Below are 25,044 nucleotides of genomic sequence, written 5' to 3'. Positions count from 1 at the left end.
TATCTTAAGGTGAGTTAACTGATATTCAGTTGAATTAACTCACATGTTCAAAGCAGCTGGTGAAGTTGAGTTTTTACATTGTACCAACACTTGAATCAAATCAACATGAATCAAATGGAGTAGCAGCTGCACAGGGAGGGGATGGAAATGTTGCCCCGGGGCCCAGGTCTGTATCCAAACACTCAGTCGATGGTACTCCCAAAACGTAGGGTGGAGGAAAATTAAATGTAAAATGATTTAGTTTTTCCCATAGCCTACTTGAGAGTGCCGGCTCCCTGATGATTATCCCAATGCGCTCATCCAACTTGGACAGCTTTTGGGTGTCTGCTATTCCCCCTCCAGTCCGCTGCATCTTGCATTGGGATTTTGAGATGGGGGTTTGTTGTGTTGGATTTTAAATCAAACCATTGCTTTTTTGCTGATTTCCTGCACTAAGTTAGTACACGAGTTGCAACATAAGTCCTATATGGATAGACTTGCTGGACTCCGTTTAACTACTTTCAAAGATAGACACACTAGAAGTGATTTAATTGAAATGTACGAACTCCTACATGGACATGAAAATATTTATTTTGAAATCCTCTTTGAAATGAGAGGATATGCTGGCCTTAGAGGTCATGGGCTGAGCCTTGAGGTTGTTAGGTCTAGATTGTATGGGCATGATGGGCTGTTATTTACGCTAATCATATGTTAATTAAGTTCACCAGGCACACGCTTTCAGTTTATGAGGAGATGGAATTAATCAACTAAAGCCCCTTTCACATTGGCGTATTCGTAGAGCTGCAAATTGCAGCGTTGTTTCATTTAAATACGCCCGAAATGCACGCGTACTCAGCCTTTTTCAATGTTCGTTTCATACTTGCAGCTGCGTGTGTTCACTTTTTAATGCGTGCACACAGTCGTGTGTACCTTGCCACTACAACCCCTGGCAAAAATTATGGAATCACCGGCCTCGGAGGATGTTCATTCAGTTGTTTAATTTTGTAGAAAAAAGCAGATCACAGACATGACACAAAACTAAAGTCATTTCAAATGGCAACTTTCTGGCTTTAAGAAACACTATAACAAATCAGGGAAAAAATTGTGGCAGTCAGTAACGGTTACTTTTTTAGACCAAGCAGAGGGAAAAAAATATGGAATCACTCAATTCTGAGGAAAAAATTATGGAATCATGAAAAGCAAAAGAACGCTCCAACACATCACTAGTATTTTGGTGCACCACCTCTGGCTTTTATAACAGCTTGCAGTCTCTGAGGCATGGACTTAATGAGTGACAAACAGTACTCTTCATCAATCTGGCTCCAACTTTCGCTGATTGCTGTTGCCAGATCAGCTTTGCGGGTTGGAGCCTTGTCATGGACCATTTTCTTTAACTTCCACCAAAGATTTTCAATTGGATTAAGATCCGGACTATTTGCAGGCCATGACATTGACCCTATGTGTCTTTTTGCAAGGAATGTTTTCACAGTTTTTGCTCTATGGCAAGATGCATTATCATCTTGAAAAATGATTTCATCATCCCCAAACATACTTTCAATTGATGGAATAAGAAAAGTGTCCAAAATATCAACGTAAACTTGTGCATTTATTGATGATGTAATGACAGCCATCTCCCCAGTGCCTTTACCTGACATGCAGCCCCATATCATCAATGACTGTGGAAATTTACATGTTCTCTTCAGGCAGTCATCTTTATAAATCTCATTGGAACAGCACCAAACAAAAGTTCCAGCATCATCACCTTGCCCAATGCAGATTCGAGATTCATCACTGAATATGACTTTCATCCAGTCATCCACAGTCCAAGATTGCTTTTCCTTAGCCCATTGTAACCTTGTTTTTTTCTGTTTAGGTGTTAATGATGGCTTTCGTTTAGTTTTTCTGTATGTAAATCCCATTTCCTTTCGTTTCTTACAGTTCGGTCACAGACGTTGACTCCAGTTTCCTCCCATTTGTTCCTCATTTGTTTTGTTGTGCATTTTCGATTTTTGAGACATATTGCTTTAACTTTTCTGTCTTGACGCTTTGATGTCTTCCTTGGTCTACCAGTATGTTTGCCTTTAACAACCTTCCCATGTTGTTTGTATTTGGTCCAGAGTTTAGACACAGCTGACTGTGAACAACCAACATCTTTTGCAACATTGCGTGATGATTTACCCTCTTTTAAGAGTTTGATAATCCTCTCCTTTGTTTCAGTTGACAATTGTTTCGTGTTGGAGCCATGATTCATGTCAGTCCACTTGGTGCAACAGCTCTCCAAGGTGTGATCACTCCTTTTTAGATGCAGACTAACGAGCAGATCTGATTTGGTGCAGGTGTTAGTTTTGGGGATGAAAATTTACATGGTGATTCCATAATTTATTCCTCAGAATTGAGTGAGTCCATATTTTTTTCCCTCTGCTTGGTCTAAAAAAGTAACCGTTACTGACTGCCACAATTTTTTTTCCTGATTTCTTATAGTTTCTTAAAGCCAGAAAGTTTCCATTTGAAATGACTTTAGTTTTGTGTCATGTCTGTGATCTGCTTTTTTTTCTACAAAATTAAACCACTGAATGAACATCCTCCGAGGCCGGTGATTCCATAATTATTGCCAGGGGTTGTATTAAACCAGTTCAGTGCTATTTTCTGCATCTGTGGAAGTGCGCTCTGTTCTCTACTGCAGGTTTGGTGCGGCTCAAAAACAGTCATTTAACATTATTAATATTATTATTTTATGTTGTTTTTATTTTATTTTTTGTCTTGATGGATCATTTTCATTATGTACAGATGCTGCTGAGTCTGGCTGTGGTAAAGGCTGCTGTGAATGAAACACTGCTCGTTAAACTTTTAAACCTCCGGTTGCTCCGATCAGGTCCGCTGATTTGATCAGACCTGATCGATCAGGGTGTTTGATGAGCACACCGACATGCAGCGAGTGCACTTTTATTTTAAAATCACAGGTTTGATCAGAGAGAGAGAGAGTGAGAGTGAGGGAGAGTGCATGCGCGAGAGAGAGAGCAAGCGACCGACCTGCTGTTTCTGTTGTGTTCCTGGATTTCTGAGTTGAGGTTCGATTCCCTGTTCTGAGCACACACAGGTGCTGTGGGCTGTGTGATCATGTTATCAGCTGATTCCTCTGGATGCAGCACTCAGTTTTTGGTTATGTACAGGAGCGCAGTGTTGCACAGACTTGCATGCAGTAACGCTGTGCTGCGCAGACCTGCTTAAAACTGCGTTCAGCGCTCGACACTTTCTTATGCCGAAGAAAATTAAACGCATTTAATTTCTTCCATCCTACGTGCATAGAACCTCAACATACTGCTGCGTAGGGAGAAAAAACTCGACGTAGAGCTGCTTAAAGTGGGCGTAGAGCTGCTCAACTCAGCGTAGACGATACTCTGCAATGAGCAGCTCTACGAATATATAATGTGAAAGGGGCTTTAGGAACACAGCTGCAAACAATTCTGCAGTTTAAGAACACATTGAATCTGATGGACAGTTTTCTTAAGAACCTTCTTAGGGGCAGCTTAAGAAGGAATCTAAGATGATTCTTGAGAAGATATTGGTAAATGAGGCCCACTGCTATCTGTAGTGAAAATAGAGAGCAGGTTGAAACTAGCCTGTTTTTAATGGTCTTGCGAGAAGAGGAATGAAAGTCAGTAGGAGTGAGTGAGTGAGTGAGTGAGTGAGTGAGTGAGTGAGTGAGTGAGTGAGAGAGAGAGCGCCTTTTGGAATAGTGTGGTTACAAGTACTGGAGGTGGTGAAGGTGGAGGAGTTTAAATACTTCGGGTCAAATGTACAAAGCAATAGATGGTGTGGTAGAGAGATGAAGAGGAGAATGGAGTAGGTAGAGAAAGGTGGCAGGAGTGATTTATGATAGAATATCTGCAAGAGTGAAAGAAAAGTTGACAGACTGTAGTGAGACCAGCTACATTGTACGGTTTGGAGACTGTAGCACGAACAAAAAGACAGGAGGCAGAGCTGGAGGTGTGTGTGCGCGTATGTATAAATATGTAATTCTGCATTGACCGCGACCTACTCCACAGCTCCCGTTGTCCACCTTCACTTCATGTTGCAGATTGCATGGGCAAACCCCATAACATGTACACTGTTGTTCTGCAGCTGTTCTTCAATATGCTTTTGTGCCATGTTGATATCTAGAACAACTTATATGGCAGTATCACTATGTACCATTATGTCACATTTGACCTGCTTCAGGATCACATGACTATATACAGTACTTTAAGGAAGGTACATTTTACAGAAAACTACAGTAACACATTCTCTCTCTCACACCCCCTGCTCGATCCCGATTGTGTAGGTGAAGTCTGGCACCAATGTTCTTGTTTGTGGACCAAATGGCTGTGGAAAGAGCTCTCTGTTCAGAGTGCTTGGAGAGGTCAGACACTGCTGGTGCATCCTTGATGGACAAAACATCTGAACTGTTGGGTGTATAAAGTAATGTGCTTATGTCAAGTTTTGTTTTATGTCAAGCTCTGGCCTTTGTTTGGAGGGCAGCTGACAAAACCAGAGAGAGGAAAACTCTTCTACGTTCCACAGGTAAAAAAAAACTTTCTCTGTTGCTCTAACCATTGAAAACTGTCTTATAGGAAATTAAAGACTAGGATGTGTGAGGTGGGGATTGTGGACATGTGGAGAGAGATAAATCTGACTAGTCGAAACTACTCGCACCCTCACAATGTCTACTCATGCATTGATTACTTTTTATGGTTGAAAGAGATCTTTTCAAGGTGGATAACTGTGAAATAGGACCAAGTACTATCAGACCATGGTCCCATCTATAGGTCAGTTCATCTGAATAATACAATTAAGTCCACTTTTTGGAGACTGAATTTAGACATTCTGAATAACCCAGTTATTAAGGAAAAATTGAGAGGTGAAATTAAATTGTATTTAGAAAATAACGATAATGAAGAAGTGACTCCACCTATTCTCTGGAACGCATTAAAAGCGGTGATTAGGGGTAAAATAATAGCCATCACTTCATATGAGAAGGAAAATTAGAGAAAAAAAGTCAAAAAACTTAGAGGTTTTGAAGAGACTACAAAAATAACATGCAAATGACACTAAATGTAAGATTATAAAATTAAAAAAGAAATAGATTAAATAAATACTCAAGAAATTCAAAAAAGCTTCTTTTTACAAAGCAGCGTGATTAGGAGGTAGGTGGAAAATCACTGAAACATCTATCATACAAGTTAAAGGAGACCTGCATTGAAATAAATGTGGTCAAATTTCAGAAAAGAAATAGCTGATATGTATTTATAAGACCCTTGTGAATGCAGTAAAGTAAATCTGTAAGCCCAAATTTGTAATTCAGCGGAGAAATATTCGTTTAAAAATGACAAATTTGCAGCTAACATTTAGCCCTCTGTGAAAACAGTTTGTACATCCGGATCATTTCCATGACGTCGGTGACAAGATGACGCGTTCCCGCCTTCAGTCCGATCCCGCATTGAAATTGATTTTATCTCTTAGTAATGTTACTGTTATACACATCCTGGTTTCAACATCCAAAAGTAAGCTGCAATGAATGTGAGATACAGCTCTGCTTGCTCAGATCCGGGGATCAGATCACCGGCGGCATCGACAGCGGCGACATTATTCCCCGACGCCTCGCTCTCACTGCCCCCGATACGCTTACCGAGTGCATGCGCTCGTTAAATTCCGCCGCGGCACTCACACTCCCGTGTCTGCTGTGCAGCCAGCACCACCTCTCTGTCTACTGAATGCAGTTGCAGCCAACTTGGCAAGTCCAGAGACTATGCTCGCCGTTTTAATGCAGTGCACGCGGTGACACCTGTTGCTCGCAAGGACAGACTTCTTGCCGCAAAATCCGCAGAGCCGCACGTCTCGGTAATCGGAGCCGCAGAGCTCCGTGGCCGCTGAGAGAGGTTTATATATTTTTAATGACTTGAATTCTTTGCGGGTCTCATCTCCGTAGCCCGCGACGGTACACCGGAGGTGAAAGACAGTAGATTTTCAATGCGACACCACTTAATCAAACGGGTGTATGGAAAAAGTCCACAAAAATAATTTTCAAGCACAAATAAAAGAAATGTGTACTCACCAAGCGTACCGCAAGACAATATGAAGTTTTAAAAAGTAGATCCTTCCGTATAAGACAAGAAAAAGGTGCAGATGCAAACTGACGTAAATCCACAAATTACAGTTGGCGCGCGCAATGCATGCTGGGAGAGGGTCTTGTCCCTGACGTCTCGGCAGCGTCCATGATGAGAGGGACAATTTGCAGAGGGCTAAATGTTAGCTGTAAATTTGTCATTTTCAAATGAAGATTTCTCCATTGAATGACAGATCTGGGCTTGCAGATTTATTTTACTACATTCAGAAGGATCTTATGTGTAAATATGTCATTTTTTGGTCCAAAGATCTGACTGCATTTATTTCAGTGCAGGTCTACTTTAAGAAAACAACAATCAGACAGAACTACATACAAAATTAGAAACTCTGCAACAAATAAAATAGAATCTAGCCTGGAGAAAATTCAACAGCGTTTTCAACACTACTATAAAACATTATACTCCCAACTACAGACAAGCAACAACAACCAGATTGATGCCTTTTTGGCCCACATACATCTTCCAAAGATCATGGATGAACAGAATGAAAAATTTATATCTAAAATAGCACAAGAAGAAATTCAATTAGCAATCAGGAGGATGAAAGGGACGGATGGTTTTACCACAGAGTGGTACAAAACAATGCAAGATGATCTAATTGCAACATTGTTAAAAATCATGCCAAAGGAGGGGAAAGATAAATTAGAGCAGGACTGCTTTGTATCCCTAGGGTGAATAAAAAGTCTGTGGGCCACAGAGCTTTCTCTTATGTGGAATGATCTCCCTGTGTCAATAAAACAGATTCTGTAGAGACTTTCAAGTCCAGACTTAAGATGCACTTATTTTTCCTCTCGTATGGCTAGCATACTGGCATAGTATGGTACTATGCTTCCTACCCTTTTAAATTAATTTTATTAGTAAACAGAGCAGGTCACGGCCTCAATTTTATCTAAAGTCTGGGTCTGTTAGTGAAGCTTAGAGCTAGTGACTGGCGATCACCTTATTATTTCTTCTGTTTTGCTTGTGCCTGCTCCCAGACTACCAATAACCAGCAAAAAATCTATTTAAGCATAAAAATTAAAAAAGAAAAAATAAGCCTGAGCCTGGTTCTGCTGGAGGTTTCTTCCTGTTAAAGGGGAGTTTTTCCTTCCCACTGTAGCCAAGTGCTTGCTCACAGGGGGTCGTTTTGACCGTTGGGGTTTTACATAATTATTGTATGGCCTTGCCTTACAATATAAAGCGCCTTGGGGCAACTGTTTGTTGTGATTTGGCGCTATATAAAAAAATTGATTGATTGATTGATTGTTGGTTAATGCTGAGAAATTATACCTAGTTTAACTTAATTTTCTGATTCTTTAGTAATTTTCCCCCAAAAAAAGTAGTCTCTGGTTCAGTCAGTCCTGTCAAACATATGTTTACATAAAGAAACGTATGACATGTTCCATGTTGGTCATCAGTTTGTTCAGCTTGCTAGCAAGACCCAGTGTGTCTCTTGTTAGTCAGGTAAATGTTGAACACACGATCCTGTTCACAAAAAGCTGGAGATAATTGGAATGATGATACATAGATTTAATACTTTGCTTTACAGTAAACCATCTTTCCCACTGTTGACTCTGTGGTCTTGTTTCTAATAATGAATTTTCTAAGTGAAATGTTGGTTAGGGTTTGCTCAAGTGTGGAATTCATTGATGTGTGAACATTTAACTCATCTAGATGTCACTAAAGTGTCATGTTTCCAGAATTTTTGGTTAGCATTAGATGAAGTGGTGGCAGTCATTTATCACTTCAGTCATTTGCATCTATGCATTTGGCAGAACCTTACAGTACAGCCAAAGCAACTTAGAATCACATATACACAAAATGTCAGGATCTTCCATGCAGTGTATTGCCCTGTGCAATTAAAGCACTTTGTGAATCACTGTCTTGTGTTTGGACACTGAATCGCTGGGAGTCAGTCTGTAAGCCACACGTTTATAGATTAAACAAACTACCAGTTCAGCTTTCTGTGTATTTGTATCACATTTTCATTGAGTACCATCATGTACACAAACTACATTTTTAAATGGGGAAAAAGTTTTGATGAATGAATGTTATCTCATATTCATTCTTAGTCAATACTGCAATTTAATTTACTGAATTGTTTGTCCAGAGACCCTACATGACTCTTGGTTCTCTCAGGGACCAAGTCATATATCCCGACACCCATGAAGAGCAGATGCAGAAAGGAATCTCTGATCAGGTGAGCCGTAAAATGTAAAAATAAGAATTTGTCTGTCAGTCCCTCATGTTTTCTGTGCTGATCTTTGGTATGGGTGTTTTTGTGTTCAGGTGTTGAAGGAGTATCTGAACAATGTTCAGCTGGGTCACATCTTGGACAGGGAGGGTAGCTGGGATGCTGTACAGGACTGGATGGACGTTCTCAGTGGAGGAGAGAAGCAGAGAATGGCTGTAAGGACTCTGGCTTTTATGTATTTCTTTAAAAGAAGCACTGTTCTTGTATTCTCCTTTCTACCCAAGGCCAAAATATAACCATCAGGTTTTGTGAAGGCCTTGCGTCTGTCCGTCTATCTGTGCTCATAAGTCCACTCCTATTACTGCCAGGGTCTTCAAATTCATAGGGAATATTCTTGGGACACAGACCTTGGATAAGTTCAAAGATGGCTAACCTTGACCTATTTTAAGAGGTCAAAAGGTCACATTCTGTTTCCTATTTCTATGCTCGTATGGTCGAGGGTATTTTAGCGTTACTTTGTATTTTATTATAGTTTAAATGATTAATCCTAGTCAGACTCTGATGTATTTCTGCACACATTGGTGACCTGAAGGCTACTGACCACCTCATGATTTTATAGATTGTCAAGCTCACATTTACACCTGGAACCTCCTTGTAAGAAGGTGATTGTGCCACTACTTGATACATTACCATTTCTATATATGAAATGCCAAGTGGTCTCTGTGTATGTGTGCGTGTGTATGGCTTTGATCATGGAGAAAGCGGGGAGAGCTGACATTTGCCGTATCGTATGCTTATATGTTTTTGGGTCAAGGATGAGTGGCAGGAAAACAGAAATTTGATAAGACTAATATTTTTGGAGAAGTAATGGATACTAGGTAACAACAGTGAACAATGGATGTTGATAATTAAATTCTGGACTCACACGCCATTCCAACAGGGGGTGGTAAATCATCTGTATATTAAAAGCGAAGTGGCCTCTGTGTATGTGTCCATGTGTGTACCTTTGGTCACGGAGAAACTAGGCACAGCTGACATTTGCCGTTTGTTTTGCCGTTTTAAAATTGAGTGAATAAGTTTTTCCCCTCTACTCGCAACACCCCATAATGACAACATGAAAAAAGGGGTATAAGGGTGTTGGGGGGTGGGGGGGGGGGGTGGGATCCATTTATGTCAGAATCGCAGTTCCTATCCTTACAGATCAATTTTTAGAATGACTGTGTCCCAGTTTTGACAGTTTCTCCTCACTGCTGGAAATGTAGAGTTGCTGTCGCTCATTCCCCTGAGCTTCATACAACAGTTCATACAACATTATAATGTTCGCTCAGCTCATTATCATGGAGCAGCAAAAAATTCAACCCACTCTGTCAATGTTAAAAGCAAGTGTTTAGGTGCACTATGGATTCTGTAATATACCTGGTAAGAAGGACCTCTTCATATGACAGATTCTCCCTACCGCATATAATTGCATCTGTGCCACTGTAGGCAGAGCATTATCATTGTCATTTGTTCCCTTATTTTGAAGAGATAATCAGTCAGGGGTTCTCTTGGGTGCCCAGCATTAAAAAATACATCCAGTAAGTGTAAGCCAGACTGGACTAAGTAACAAATACAGTAAAACTCACCTAATCCGTCATTGTGTAAACTGGATATTCGCACTCACTGGACAACATAAGTCCCATTGGTTTTGAATGGTTTTCCGTGTAATAAACAACGTATATAACGGATTTTCACTCACATGTGACTTTACGATCCATTACAATTCCCTCGCGTGTACCGGACAGAGCAGTCTGGATGTGTCCAGTAACAGAGCTACAAAATGAAGTTCAGCACTGACACTAGCCGATTCGAGGGAAGTGGTTACGGTGTTTCTGTGAATAAAAAGGCCAGCCATTTTTTTGTTTTTGTTTTGTTTGTTTTTTTTTCAAACCGTGCGCAGACATGGGACCTAAACAATGCAAAGCATTATTCAAGGCCCGGAATTATTAACAAACTGCTGCTTGTTCCCTACACTGTAACATGGTGGTAAGTTTCACACATATCCCTTGGTGTGACAAACCAAAGCGATTTAGATCAGAGCCCTCTGTGGGCTCTGATCAAAGGTCTGTGATTTCTCAGTTTTCCGGTTTCACTCCTTCCTCTTCCATCATATTTGTTTTTGCAGTGGACATGCTGATTTCATTCTGATCATGGATCAAATGCATTTGGCATAAAAGTCCACAAATCTGACCAACTTCACAGCACGGAGTCGGGAAAAAATGCTCAAATGATCCGCAATTCATGGAGAGAAATTATACATACCATACTGTTGGTTTGGAGGTTGGTGATTGTATAAAGAAGTGGAGCTTGTTGAGAGACAAATTGATCCAGAAAAAGCTACTGTTCCTGTGTCAAATTGCATAAATATGCGACGGAGAACTTTGAAAGGGTCACGCACAATTCAACGTTATTATATGGCCACAGAGTTGCAGAAGCATAAATCGGGCTTTAGGATTTTAAGGTACCACTCTGCAGCAGACTCACCCAAATGTAATCTTTATAATGCACATAATGTCCGGCGCTTATTTAAGGCAGGCATTTATTTTTATCGGTCGAAGTTTTGACCCCTTCATTAAATGAGGCAGGTCCCAATTCAAGGTCAGGCTTTTAATCAAGGAAATATTTGAGGTTAAACCTCTGGGGCCAACGCCATCATATACAACGGCTGAGACCAAGTTTTACTAAATTATAAATAACTCGTCCAATCGGAATTAGTTCACCGTCACATGGTTTTCCAAAATCCAATCGTAGGGCAGATTTACCTCACGTGAAAAGCCAAAGATTGTTTTTAGGAGTGATGTGTTACAAGTTGGCCCGTTTGAATAGCCCCCTGCCTGCTGGCTCCAATGCTCCCTGCGCCATTACACACAGCGATCAGTGAAAGTGATCGGACGGAGAGCCTCTCATACAATCTCACGTGCTCAAGCAAAGAGTGTGTGAGTATCAGGATTGCTTCACTAGTTTGCCTGTGAAAGTTATTGGATAAGCCTGTGGCAAGCTTTCTCGCTCTGGCGTAAAGCACTATTTACCATATCAATGTAGCGAGGGGGAGGGGCCACTCCTCAGAGTGTAAATGGACCTCGAAGTGTGAAAGCTGCTTTCAGAGCAGCAGAGAACAAACACACAGTCAGCTTCATAGAAGTATAAGTTTGTGATGTGACCTTTATGTAGCAGACAAATTGCTTTGAGATGAAGGCAAACAAAACTCAGACCATTTTGTATATATTGTTCAAAATGTGCATTTGTTTGTTTGAACCTTTTTGTTGTACAGTCTTTCATACAAGACCTCAAATTACCTTCATAAAGTGTCAAAACAGTTGTTTATTATAGTTTGCTGTGTGTTTTGAATAAATGTGTGTGAAAATTATTTTCAGCTTTATTTTTTTCCTTTCTTATTTCTGATTGTAAACCTTTATTACACTTATTAAACATCACTATAGCATATATATTCTGAAAGTACAGGTTGTTCTGAAAAAAAAGAGACGTAAAACTTGATTGTGGGATGCAGGGAGAGCTGTTAACAGCAATAATAAAACATTTATGCCAGGTGAGTGAACTGTCCAAAAAATGCCCTCGGACCCCAGAGGGTTAATTGGTGCTGGGGATTCCCTGTAGATCGTTCAGCACCTCCTGGCTGGAGCTAATCTGTTACGTACATATGTTTTTTTTCTCATTTTTATACATACGAGGTCTGTTAGAAAAGTATCCGACCTTTTTATTTTTTTCAAAAACCATATGCGTTTGAATCACGTGTGATTGCATCAGCCAAGCTTGAACCTTCGTGTGCATGCGTGAGTTTTTTCACACCTGTCGGTTGCATCATTCGCCTGTGAGCAGGCTTTGTGTGAGCAGTGGTCCACCCCTCTCGTCGGATTTTTATTGCAAATAAATGTCCGAACGATTTGGAGCTTTGCTGCATCAATTTTTTCCAAAAACTGTGAGAGACCTCCAGGTGGTAACCATTCGGAAAATTCAGATGGCTTTGAGGGACGATTTTATGGGGATTACACAGATTAAGGAGTGCTCCAGCCGGTTTAAAGACCGCCCACAGCTCGGTGGAGCCGCACGTCTGACTCAATGTGCCGAAAAAGTGCTGATGTCCACGTCTTCCGCAATTCCTGTGCTAGTCAGAGGAAGTCCCGGATAAAACACAGCATCCAGTTTGGAAATGAACGGCACGTTCCACTGTTACAGGAGTTTTTGTCATGGAAAGAGGAGCGGAGGAATTCCGCGCATCGCGGCGGTGCCACATGGCGCAAAGCAACGCCGTGATGAAGTCTCACAGGACATGTTCTGGCATGTCCAGGCTCATCCACGATTTCTCGGTTAGTCACACGACTGAAAACCCACCGACAGCCATCTGAAAGCCATCTCAAAGCTGTCCTGTGAGACCAACACGGAGGTGGTTTTGTGCCACGCCATGAGCGGGACGGTGGTGCATCCGTCCGCTTTTCTTTCCATGAAAAAAAACTCCTGTAACAGTGGAATGTGCCAAAAAAGTACTGATGTCCACGTCTCCTGCCATTTTTGTTTAAGTCACACGACGTCCCGGATCAACAAAGCCCTCACGTTGGAAATGATCTGGTTGTTTCAGCGGGGTTTGAGCCTGTCGATCGGCGCTCGGAGCGCAGCGCGCTCTCAGCAGCTGTGGGCGGTCTTTAAACTGGCTGGAACACTCCTTAATCTGTGTAATCCCCATAAAATCATCCCTCAAAGCCATTTGAATTTTCTGAATGGTTACCACCTGGAGGTCTCTCACAGTTTCTGGAAAAAATTGATGCAGCAAAGCTCCAAATCCTTCAGACATTTATTCGCAATAAAAATCAGACGAGAGGGGTGGACCACTGCTCACACAAAGCCTGCTCACAGGCGAATGACGCAACCGACAGGCGTGAAAAAACTCACGCATGCGCACAAAGGTTCAAGCTTGGCTGATGCAATCACACGTGATTCAAATCCATATGATTTTTGAAAAAAATAAAAAGGTCAGATACTTTTCTAACAGACCTCGTATAATGGATTTTGTCCATTTCATACATATAATGGATTTTGTCCATTTTCATACATATAACTGATTTTGATTAATGGACAAAATTTGATTGTCCATCTGAATGCATTGTACGTGACTTTTACTGCACTAAATGCATATCTTGCAACACAACTGCATCCCGTTCAGTAACACCATGTTACTGTGCAGGGAACAAGCAGCAGTTTAATAATTCCCGGCCTTGAATAATGCTCTGCATTGTTTAGGTCCCATGTCTGCTTCCTGCTTCACAGGGCTTTGGAGCCTAATTCCTCTATTCCACAGGGCACAGGGAATCGTCCCACAGGGCACGATTCCCCATGATCCAGAAAAAGTGTGGATTGGGGTAAGACTGTCCATCCATCCATCCATTTTCTTCTGCTTTATCCGGAGTCGGGTCGCGGGGGCGGCAGCTCAAGCAAAGCCGCCCAGACCTCCCGATCCACACACACCTCCCCCAGCTCCTCCGGGGGAACCCCAAGGCGTTCCCAAGCCAGCCGAGAGATGTAGTCCCTCCAGCGTGTTCTGGGTCTTACCCGGGGCCTCCTCCCAATGGGACATGCCCGGAACACCTCTCCAGCGAGGCGTCCAGGGGGCATCCAGAAAAGATGCCCGAGCCACCTCAACTGACTCCTTTCGACATGGAGGAGCAGCGGCTCTACTCCGAGCTCCTCGCGAGTGACTGAGCTCCTCACCCTATCTCTAAGGGAGCGCCCAGCCACCCTGCGGAGGAAACTCATCTCGGCCGCTTGTACTCGCGACCTCGTTCTTTCGGTCATGAGCCAAATCTCATGACCATAGGTGAGGATCGGAACGTAGATCGATCGGTAAATCGAGAGCTTTGCCCCCCTACTCAGCTCTCTCTTCACCACGACGGTCCGATACAGTGACCGCATCACTGCAGATACTGCACCGATCCGTCTATCGATCTCATGCTCCATCCGTCCCTCACTCGTGAACAAGACCCCAAGATACTTAAACTCCTCCACTTGAGGCAAGGACACTCCACCGACCTGAAGAGGGCAAAGCACCTTTTTCCGGTCGAGAACCATGGCCTCGTACTTGGAGGTGCTGATTTTCATCCCGGACGCTTCACACTCGGCTGCAAACCGCCCCAGTGCACGCTGAAGGTCCTGATTTGATGAAGCCAACAGAACCACATCGTCCGCAAACAGCAGAGACGAGATTCTCTGGTTCCCAAACCAGACCCCCTCTACACCCTGGCTGTGCCTAGAAATTCTTTCCATAAAAATAATGAACAGAACCGGTGACAAAGGGCAGCCCTGGTGGAGGCCAACGTGCACTGGAAACATGTTTGACTTACTACCGGCAATGCGAACCAAGCTCCTGCTGCGGTTGTACAGGGACCGGATAGCCCTTAGCAAAGGACCCCGGACCCCGTACTCCCGGAGCACTCCCCACAGGGCACCCCAAGGGACACGAACGAACGTCTTCTCCAGATCCACAAAGCACATGTGGACTGGTTGGGCGAACTCCCATGAACCCTCGAGCACCCGATGGAGCATGTAGAGCTGGTCCAGTGTGCCGCGACCAGGACGAAAACCACACTGCTCCTCCTGAATCCAAGGTTCGACCATCGGTCGAATTCTCCTCTCCAGTACTGTGGAATAGACCTTGCCGGGGAGGCTGAGGAGTGTGATCCCCTATAGTTGGAACACACCCTCCGGTCCACCTTCTTAAACAGAGGGACCACCACCCCGGTCTGCCAATCCAGAGGCACTGTCCCCGATCGCCACGTGATGTTGCAGAGGCGTGTCAGCCAAGACAGTCCCACAACATCCAGAGACTTAAGGTACTCAGGACGGATTTCATCCACCCCAGGAGCCTTGCCACCAAGGAGCTTTCTAACCACCTCGGTGACTTCGGCCTGGGTAATGGATGAGTCCGCCTCTGAGTCTTCTCTGAGGAGAGTTCTCTGAGTCTCTCTCTGAGTGCTTCCTCTTCGGAAGACGTGACGATGGGATTGAGGAGATCCTCGAACTACTCCTTCCACCGCCCGACAACATCCCCAGTCAGGGTCACCGTAAACAGTGCTGGTGGAGAGCTGCTTCCGTCTCCTGAGGCGTCGGACAGTTTTCCAGAATCTCTTCGAGGCCGACTGATAGTTCTCCTCCATAGCCTCCCCGAACTCCTCCCAGACCCAAGTTTTTGCCTCTGCGACCGCACAGGCTGTGGCACACTTGGCCTGCCGGTACCTGTCAGCTGCTTCTGGGGTCCCACTTACCAACAAAGCTAAGTAGGACTCCTTCTTCAGCTTGACAGCATCCCTTACTTCCGGTGTCCACCACCGGGTTCGGGGATTGCCGCCGCGACAGGCACCAGAGACCTTGCGTCCACAGTTACGAGCGGCCGCATCGACAATGGAGGTGGAGAACATGGTCCACTCAGACTCCATGTCTCCAACCTCCCCCAGGATCTGGGAGAAGCTCTCCTGGAGGTGGGAGTTGAAGATCTCGCTGACAGAGGGTTCCACTATTCGTTCCCAGCAGACCCTCACGATACGTTTGGGCCTGCCAGGTCTGACGGGCTTCCTCCCCTCCCAGCAGATCCAACTCACCACCAGGTGGTGATTGGTCGACAGCTCTGCCCCTCTCTTCACTCGAGTGTCCGAGACACGTGGCTGAAGGTCAGATGATACGACTACAAAGTCGATCATCGACCTCTGGCTCAGGGTGTCCTGGTGCCACGTGCACTTATGGACACCCTTGTGCTTGAACTTGGTGTTCGTAATGGACAAACTGTGACTAGCACAGAAGTCCAACAACTGAACACCACTCAGGTTCAGATCGGGGAGGCCGTGCTTCCCGATCACCCCCTTCCAGGTCTCACTGTCGCCGCCCACGTGGGCGTTGAAATCCCCCAGGAGAACAATGGAGTCCCCAGTCGGAGCGCTGTCTAGTACCCCTCCCAGGGACTCCAGGAAGGTCGGGTACTCTGCACTGCTGCTCGGCCCGTAGGCCGAGACAACGGTGAGAGACCTTTCCCTGACCCAAAGGCGCGACCCTCTCGTTCACCGGAGTGAACTCCAACACATGGCAACTGAGCTGGGGAGCAATAAGCAATGCGTCCCCAGCTCTCCGCCTCTCCCCATGTGCAACGCCAGAAAAATGAAGCATCCAGCCCCTCTCCAGGAGTTGGGTACCAGAGCCCAAGCTGTGCGTGGAGGTGAGCCCGACTATCTCTAGTCGGTATCTCTCAACCGCTCGCACAAGCTCAGGCTCCTTCCCCCCTAGCGAGGTGACATTCCACGTCCCAACAGCCAGGGGCTGTGAGCATGGACCGGGCTGCCGGGCCACCCGCCCTCGACCGCCACCCAATCCTCTTTGCACCCGACCCCCATGGCCCCCTCTGCAGGTGGTGAACCCGGGTTGAGCCCGGCTGGGCCCCATGGGCTAAGGCCCGACCACCAGGCACTCGCGCGCGAGCCCCAGGCCTGGCTCCAGGGTGGGACCCCGGCTCCGCCATACCAGGCGACGTCTCGGTCCTTGATTTTTTTTTTTTTTTACTGGTCATGGATGTTCTGAACTGCCCTTAGTCTGACCCGTCACCTAGGACCTGTTTGCCTTGGTAGACCCAACAGGGAGCACAAAGCCCCCGACAACATAGCTCCTAGTATCATCTGGGTACGCAAACTCCCCCACCACGATAAGGTGGCAGCTAGAGGGGGAGGGGGTAAGTCTGCTTATTCCAATATCCCTCTTCTCAAGCTGGCTTATAAAGTGCAGACCACAATACAATAACCACATCTCTTTACAAGGACTCGATTTCCTCAGCTAAAGCATCCTACTACTCTGGTCTCATCCACTCCAATCTCCGTAACTCCAGGATTCTATTCTCCCTTCTCTCCAACCTAACCAAACCCCCAGACTCCCTCCCCAACCACCTACACTCCCCTGATTTCTGTAATTCACTTATGTCTTTCTTCATCTCCAAGGTCACCTCTATTCATCAACTCCTGATGACCGGAGCTGCATTCTCTGGAGTGGACACTTATCTTTCATTTTTAAGCCCTATCACATCATTTTCTAGCTTTACCCTCCCCTCTGTCCAAGCCATTTCTGATCTAATTCTCAAATCTAAAAGCTTTAACTGTCCCCTCGACCCCCTCCCTACTGCTTTTGTCAAATCCTGTCTTTCCTCACTTTCCCTCCTCATCACTAACATTGTTCACTCCTCTCTGTCCTCTGGAACTGTCCCCTCATCATTCAAAACTGCATCAATAACTCCCATTCTTAAAAAAAACCTGGCTTGGACCGTAATAACTTTAACAACCTCCACCCAATTTCCAATCTCCCCTTCGTCTCTAAAATTCTCGAAAAACGTGTCGCCTCTCAACTCCAATATCGCTCGTCTCCGTCCTTCCCTCACTCCTTACACCACTGCCATCCTCGTCCACAGTCTTGTCACCTCCCGGATCGACTACTGCAACTCTCTTCTCTTTGGCCTCCCCAACAAATCCCTCCAGAAACTGCAGCGCCTTCAAAACTTTGCAGCACGGATCATCACCAGGACACTCACCATATCACTCCCATTCTCCAACAACTCCACTGGCTCCCAATAAAACAATGGATTAATTTCAAAATTCTCATCACCACTTAAAGCTATCCATAACCTTGCTCCACAATACATCTCTGATCTCCTTCACATAGTTACTCCCTCTCGCTTCCTACGCTCTTCCTCCTCTCTCCGGCTCACTCTCCCATGGGGGGCAGAGCCTTCAGCCGCTCTGCTCCCCATCTCTGGAATTTACTCCCACCTGACCTCCGCAACACTGATTCCCTTCCCCTCTTCAAATCCAGACTCAAAACTCACCTCTTCAGACAATCCTATACAGCATGACCATACATACCTCACGACCACACACTCCTCATGATTGCTCATGCCACCCGACCACATACACCACTTGACCACACACATCACATGACTACACACACCACATGATCTCACATACCGCAACTCTACAGGCTCCAGTTTTATATATGCTTCTCTGTTTCTTTTTTATCTTTGTTTTTGTTTTTTTATTTGTCCTGTACAGTGTCCTTGGGTGTTTTGAAAGGCGCTTTTAAATAAAATGGATTATTATTATTATTATTATTATTATTACTATAGACCTGGCAATTGGCTGGCTTATAAAGCGCATACCTGGCAACCCGCTCAAAAACAAAAGTAAAGCTGCACCTGGCTGCTTTGTCAGCCAGAACTGCAACAAACACTGCTTTTGCGTCAAAATTTTCCCCAGATGAAACATAAGTTTTGAAGTTGCACTGACTAGGACTACCCTGTTTAAAGGTGTTTGAAAATGACTGAAGCTGTTACAACTATAAACACCCAGAAGTGACCGTATGATGATGATGCAGATTTGTCGAAGCTGGATGAAATTTTTGAAAAGCTCGAAAATTTCACAGATTTCAAAACTGGTACCTCTGATGGCTGTAACTACTGCGTATGTCAAGTTTGTTCCACATTGACAAAAAAAAAATGGATCAAGAAGTTACTGTGAATCTTAAAAATGTGTCTCGATTAGCTATTCGGGATAAAACGTAAAGGAACGGTGTTCTGTGGCATGGGAGTATTATATATTTCAAAGTTCCACATGACTGTCATTGAACATTCAACTGCCATTGTTACCTTTGTGTGTTTTGGATTCTTTCACATGTCCAGCCACAGTCAGTAAGCCGGTAAGCATAGACGTTGCCAACAGCTGGTTGTGCTAACTGCTTTAAAGTTCCATGTCCACACCACAGCGGTCCCATTGATTGCTAACCCAACATCACTTCCTCTCTAAGCCTTCATGGTCACACTCTTGCAAAATTGGATAAACGTGCGTGACTTTCTCATAGACGAATGTAAAAAAAAAAATAATAAAATTAACGTGGATGTCAAGCATTGAATGAGATCGAACATCTGTCTAATGGGAGGAAGATATTGACAAAACTATGTATTCTGGCTTGATTTCAATTCAGAATCCCCCCCATATGACCAGCCAATTCTTAATGTGCAAAAAGAATTGACCCATCGCATCTTTCATTTTAAAAGACCTGTGCCCTTACACTGTCGTGAATATAAAGACCTTTTATTCATCTATTTACTTCTGTTTACATTGCCTTTTCAAATATAAAAATACATGGTCTTAAACACACTTGCTTTCAAGCCATTATTTGTCACACCACCATTCTTGGCGCACTGCAGCCAACTTTAGTAGCTCCTGTAATTGCAGGGATTAAAATTCTCCCTCAGTACGATGTACAGTAGTGTTCAGAATAATAGTAGTGCTATGTGACTAAAAAGTTTAATCCAGGTTTTGAGTATATTTCTTATTGTTACATGGGAAACAAGGTACCAGTAGATTCAGTAGATTCTCACAAATCCAACAAGACCAAGCATTCATGATATGCACACTGTTAAGGCTATGAAATTGGGCTATTAGTAAAAAAAAAAAAAAAGTAGAAAAGGGGGTGTTCACAATAATAGTAGCATCTGCTGTTGACGCTACAAACTCAAAACTATTATGGTCAAACTGCTTTTTTAGCAATCCTGTGAATCACTAAACTAGTATTTAGTTGTATAACCACAGTTTTTCATGATTTCTTCACATCTACGAGGCATTAATTTTGTTGGTTTGGAACCAAGATTTTGCTTGTTTACTAGTGTGCTTGGGGTCATTGTCTTGTTGAAACACCCATTTCAAGGGCATGTCCTCTTCAGCATAAGGCAACATGACCTCTTCAAGTATTTTGACATATCCAAACTGATCCATGATACCTGGTATGCGATATATAGGCCCAAAACCATAGTAGGAGAAACATGGCGATATCATGATGCTTGCACCACCATGCTTCACTGTCTTCACTGTGAACTGTGGCTTGAATTCAGAGTTTGGGGGTCGTCTCACAAACTGTCTGCGGCCCTTGGACCCAAAAAGAACAATTTTACTCTCATCAGTCCACAAAATATTCCTCCATTTCTCTTTAGGCCAGTTGATGTGTTCTTTGGCAAATTGTAACCTCTTCTGCACGTCTTTTATTTAACAGAGGGACTTTGCGGGGGATTCTTGCAAATAAATTAGCTTCACACAGGCATCTTCTAACTGTCACAGCTCTTACAGGTAACTCTAGACTGTCTTTGATCATCCTGGAGCTGATCAGTGGGTGAGCGTTTGCCATTCTGGTTATTCTTCTATCCATTTTGATGGTTGTTTTCCATTTTCTTCCACGTATCTCTTTTTTTTTTCTTTTCTTTTTTTTGTCAATTTTAAAGCATTGGAGATCATCGTAGATGAAGAGCCTATAATTTCTTGCACCTGCGTATGAGTTTTCCCCTCTCCAATCAACTTTTTAATCAAACTACGCTGTTCTTCTGAACAATGTCTTGAACGTCCCATTTTCCTCAGGCTTTCAAAGAGAAAAGCATGTTCAACAGGTGCTGGCTTCATCCTTAAATAGGGGACACCTGATTCACACCTGTTTGTTCCACAGAATTGACGAACTCACTGACTGAATGCCACACTACTATTATTGTGAACACCCCCTTTTCTACTTTTTTTACTAATAGCCCAATTTCATAGCCATAAGAGTGTGCATATCATGAATGCTTGGTCTTGTTGGATTTGTGAGAATCTACTGAATCTAGTGGTACCTTGTTTCCCATGTAACAATAAGAAATATACTCAAAACCTGGATTAATCTTTTTAGTCACATAGCACTACTATTATTCTGAACACTACTGTATTTCTGTCAATTCAACAGCAAAAAGGCAGTGTTTGTATTGAGCCATTTTGACGCAAAATTAAGGCTGGACGCAAAATATAAAGTTTACCACTTCCCTGGTACACATGCGCACCACGTTTAAAACATTCAAAAATCAATTTTTAGAATGCCTTTGTTTTTTTTTCTGCTCGCAACAAGTCCCTTCCTCAGTGTCCTGTGTGCCCTCCAGCGGAGGGATGATAAATAAGGATTTGGCTGTGAAAAAAATTTGAGTCTGTTTTTATTTATATTGCTGAAATTGACAGCTCTGTGAACTGAAATAATTTAGAATTGAAAATCAATTTTTGAATCAAATCATGACATACTGAAAGATTCACACCCCTATAGATTCATCTTTGCATTGACATTTGTGTGTCTGCTTTTAACGTCAAGAGACCCCTGGGAAGAGCTCAGGGAGACAGAGGTGTTTGAAGACACACTGAAATGTTGTTCAACCTGTCCGCATTTTAGAATGCTGTATGTTGTGGATGTTAACAATTTTCCTTTTTTCTGTTTATTTTGTTATCAATATATCATTTAATGAATGCACTTGACTGTGTTTGCATACAGATGGCCAGACTGTTCTACCACAAGCCTCAGTTTGCTATTCTAGATGAGTGCACAAGTGCAGTGAGCGTAGACGTGGAGGATTATATCTACAGTCACTGCCGCAAGGTAATGCTCATATTATACATCAACACATCTGCTCTCGGACCCTGTGTGTAAACACGCATGAGCTCAGCACTGTGCAATGTTTTTGACTGCTGAAAGGTCATTAAATTTGTAATTCCTCTTGACTTTGTGAACTGAACTTTTTTTTCCCGCAAAAATTACTTGATTAATGGGTTTGCAACATGCCCCTGTTTATACTGCAAATTATGTCAACTTGGCTCATTTAGCTGCTGATGGGCCGCACAACAGGAAGGCTTACCATTGTTGCTCCTGCAGTATTATAGGCTTGGTGACCCCCAGACCAAAAAGAACTCCTACCAAACTAGAAATATTTCTAATAATGCTGTTAAACATTGTACTATCGAGTATTGATTAAAGTTATCAGTTAGAGCTTTTAATAAGTGTCAGTCATCAAAATGTGACAGAGTTTGCCTCTGATCAACATTGTGATATATTTTGTGCTGCAGATCCCACCCCACCAAAAAAAAGGTCATTCGCTGTTTGTGCAGTATAAAGAATTTTTGAAACTTACTGTTTCTGAAGGAAAAAAAAAAAAAAACACGATTCCTGGCAATGGCTCATGTGCTGGTTTTCTTGTGAGTGATGGGCATTGGTTTTGTCTTCCGAGTTAAACTTCCAAGAAAAAAGTGGGTGCACATGCACCCTGAGATCTGTCAGTGATGACTGGGGGACAAGGTTCTGGTAATAAATATGCACATGAAATTTTGCTTGTTCCCTAATAGATTTCTTAGATGCATGCAGTTGGTGGCAGGAATGTTCATGTTGCTGAAACTGAGTGATCCTTGTCATTGGGTACTCTTAGTATGCTCATGTGGTTTTCCTATGATGCATGTCACAGAAAAATGAACGGTCACAGAAAAGTGTTTGTTCATTCTGTTTCTGTCAGAACCAGGTTGCGGTTGCAGTAGACAAAGCAGCAGTCCCACAGTTCCCTCTAGTCAGCCAAATCCTCTAAGTTTTCCTGGGGGATCCCGAGATGTCCTCAAGCCAGCTGGGTAATATTATCAATCCAGTGTTTCTGGGGTCTTCCCCAGGACCTCTTCCCAGTTGGATGTGCCTGGAATACGTCCCAAGGGAGATGACCAGGGGACATTCTCACCAGAAGCCCAAATCACCTCAGCTGGCTCCAGTCAATGAGAAGAAGTAGTGACTCGACTTGGAGTCCTTCCTGGATAGTTGAGCTTCTCACCTTGTCCCGGAGTGTAAACACAGATACCTGACAGAGGAATCTCCTTTCCGCCGCTTGTATCTGTGACCATGATGTTTCAGTCATTACTCAAAATTCATGATCACGGGTGAGGATAAATCCAGAGTCTTACCTTCTGGCTCAGCTCCTTCACCACGATGGTCCAGTGCAGTGTTCATAAAACATCAGCTGTGGCCCAAATCTTGCTGTTGATCTCATACTCCAACCAATTCTCACTTATGAACAAGAACCCGACATATTTGAACTCCTCCACTTGGGGCATTAACTCTTCCCTGATTCAAAGGCAACAATCCAGCTGCTGTGACATTAGTTTCCATATTTAAAGTCCGGAGCCCTGTGAAAACTGAATACCCTGTTTGTTTACCCACTCTCCACCCAGCCTAAAGAAGGCAGAAAAGCAGTTTAAAATTATGGGATGGTCTTTAAAGCTTGTATATAGGATAAGGTTCGAGGATTCAACTTTTGTTATTTGGACTGAAAATATATCAGTTTGGGCTCAGATTTTCTTGGGAATCTGAAAATGAAATCATTTATGCAAAATCTGGCAGGATAGATTGGCTTGATCATGCAATGACCATGACAATACATTGAAAATTAGAAAAAAACGAATATGAAATTTTGTTGTTTAAAAAAAAAAAAAAAAGTAAGCAAGTTTATCACTAATTTGCAAGTTGCAACAGGATGAATGTGGGTGTTCAAAATATTTTGTCACCCAAAATTGATCATTTCTGCCTATTCTTGGCAAAAATCATGCAAAAAGTCAAAAAGGGCTGGTCATACAGCATTTTTGATGTTATTTTCTGAAACTACACCTTTTTTTCTACAAGGAAAACTCAAGGAAAACATTGTATTTGGGGCCTTTATTTATTCCACAATTTCTGTTTCACACTGCCACAAAAATCTAAGTCAGTTATTATAAGCGGGTTGTGTGTGCATTGTGAGAATGTAAGGTGCATCTGAATGTTGCTACCTTCAAATACCACCAATGCAGGCACTTAGACCAGGTTTCTGCAAGTCTTTGGGCAAGAGGATGTGAACAAATGAAACACTGCCTGACCACGCCTCATTTTAAGACAAACATACCATTGGGTGCACACTGTCTTTCTGTTGCCATGATGTGAGTGCTGGGGTTAAAAACCATTTCTGTGTCAAGTTGAAACTGCAGTAACATTTGGGTGAGGCTGTGTGCTGTTTTGCGCCGGGTGGAAGATTGGACCCAAAAACCTTTTCATTGTGTGATTTAGGAGTGGTGTGACTTTTTTTCCCCACCAATGGCTTTGTTCCACTGGTGGCAGTCAGTGGAGGGGTGTCAACCACATTACTGTTATATTTTTTTTTTAAACAGTCTTTGTCCACTGTTTGACCCACAGGTTGGTATCACCTTATTCACAGTGTCCCACAGGAAGTCTCTGTGGAAACATCACGAGGTGAGCACTTGCTGCTATTAAGTTTCAGAACTCCTTAGGTCTGTCTTTGTCTGCAGTGTTCACTGTCTGTTTTCCTGGTTCCACTTACTTTATATTGTGTTCTTCCTGCCTTGAAGTTTTACCTGCACATGGATGGAAGAGGAAACTATGAGTTCAACCCAATCACAGAGGAAACTGTGGAGTTTGGCTCATAACCATCTGACACCAGCTGAAAGTGCACTTCTGATAAAGCCAGTCCAGTAATTTTTAAAACCATAAACAGAAGAAGGAAATTGTTTTTAATTGTAACTTTTTGCATTCCAGCCTTTTTCCTTTACTTTTATTCAAAAGCATCACTTTAAATCCTAATGCACTGAGATTGTTTCTACTAAGAGGTCTGTAGTCTAATTTTAAGTCTTTGCTGCACACTTGGTCTTCACTGGAACAGCAGTTAGCTTTATGTAGATGAACTCAGGGCCACAGTGGCCACTGAGGCTTCATTTCACACAGCAAACTGTATTCTGCACATTTATGCACAGTATGAATGCACAGGGCGGTGGCAGCAGGCTGTCAGTCATACTTCAGTGTGATATA

General features: G+C 43.3%; 1 protein-coding gene across 1 annotated transcript in view; it reads left to right on the top strand.

The window, feature by feature from the left end:
* Positions 1 to 25,044, top strand: part of abcd3a (ATP-binding cassette, sub-family D (ALD), member 3a) — a 123,868-nt gene extending 98,824 nt beyond the window's left edge. Inside the window, 7 exon segments of the mRNA XM_034172654.1 lie at positions 4,301 to 4,378; positions 4,474 to 4,539; positions 8,230 to 8,319; positions 8,409 to 8,528; positions 21,715 to 21,819; positions 24,415 to 24,471; positions 24,588 to 25,044. Coding sequence (XP_034028545.1) covers positions 4,301 to 4,378; positions 4,474 to 4,539; positions 8,230 to 8,319; positions 8,409 to 8,528; positions 21,715 to 21,819; positions 24,415 to 24,471; positions 24,588 to 24,665 — 594 coding nt within the window. The 3' untranslated portion in view covers positions 24,666 to 25,044.

Source organism: Thalassophryne amazonica, chromosome 1 (assembly GCF_902500255.1).
Source record: "Thalassophryne amazonica chromosome 1, fThaAma1.1, whole genome shotgun sequence".
Classification (NCBI taxonomy): domain Eukaryota; kingdom Metazoa; phylum Chordata; class Actinopteri; order Batrachoidiformes; family Batrachoididae; genus Thalassophryne; species Thalassophryne amazonica.
The sequence above is the reverse complement of the archived record's forward strand: the minus strand, read 5'-3'. Positions and strand labels throughout refer to the sequence as shown.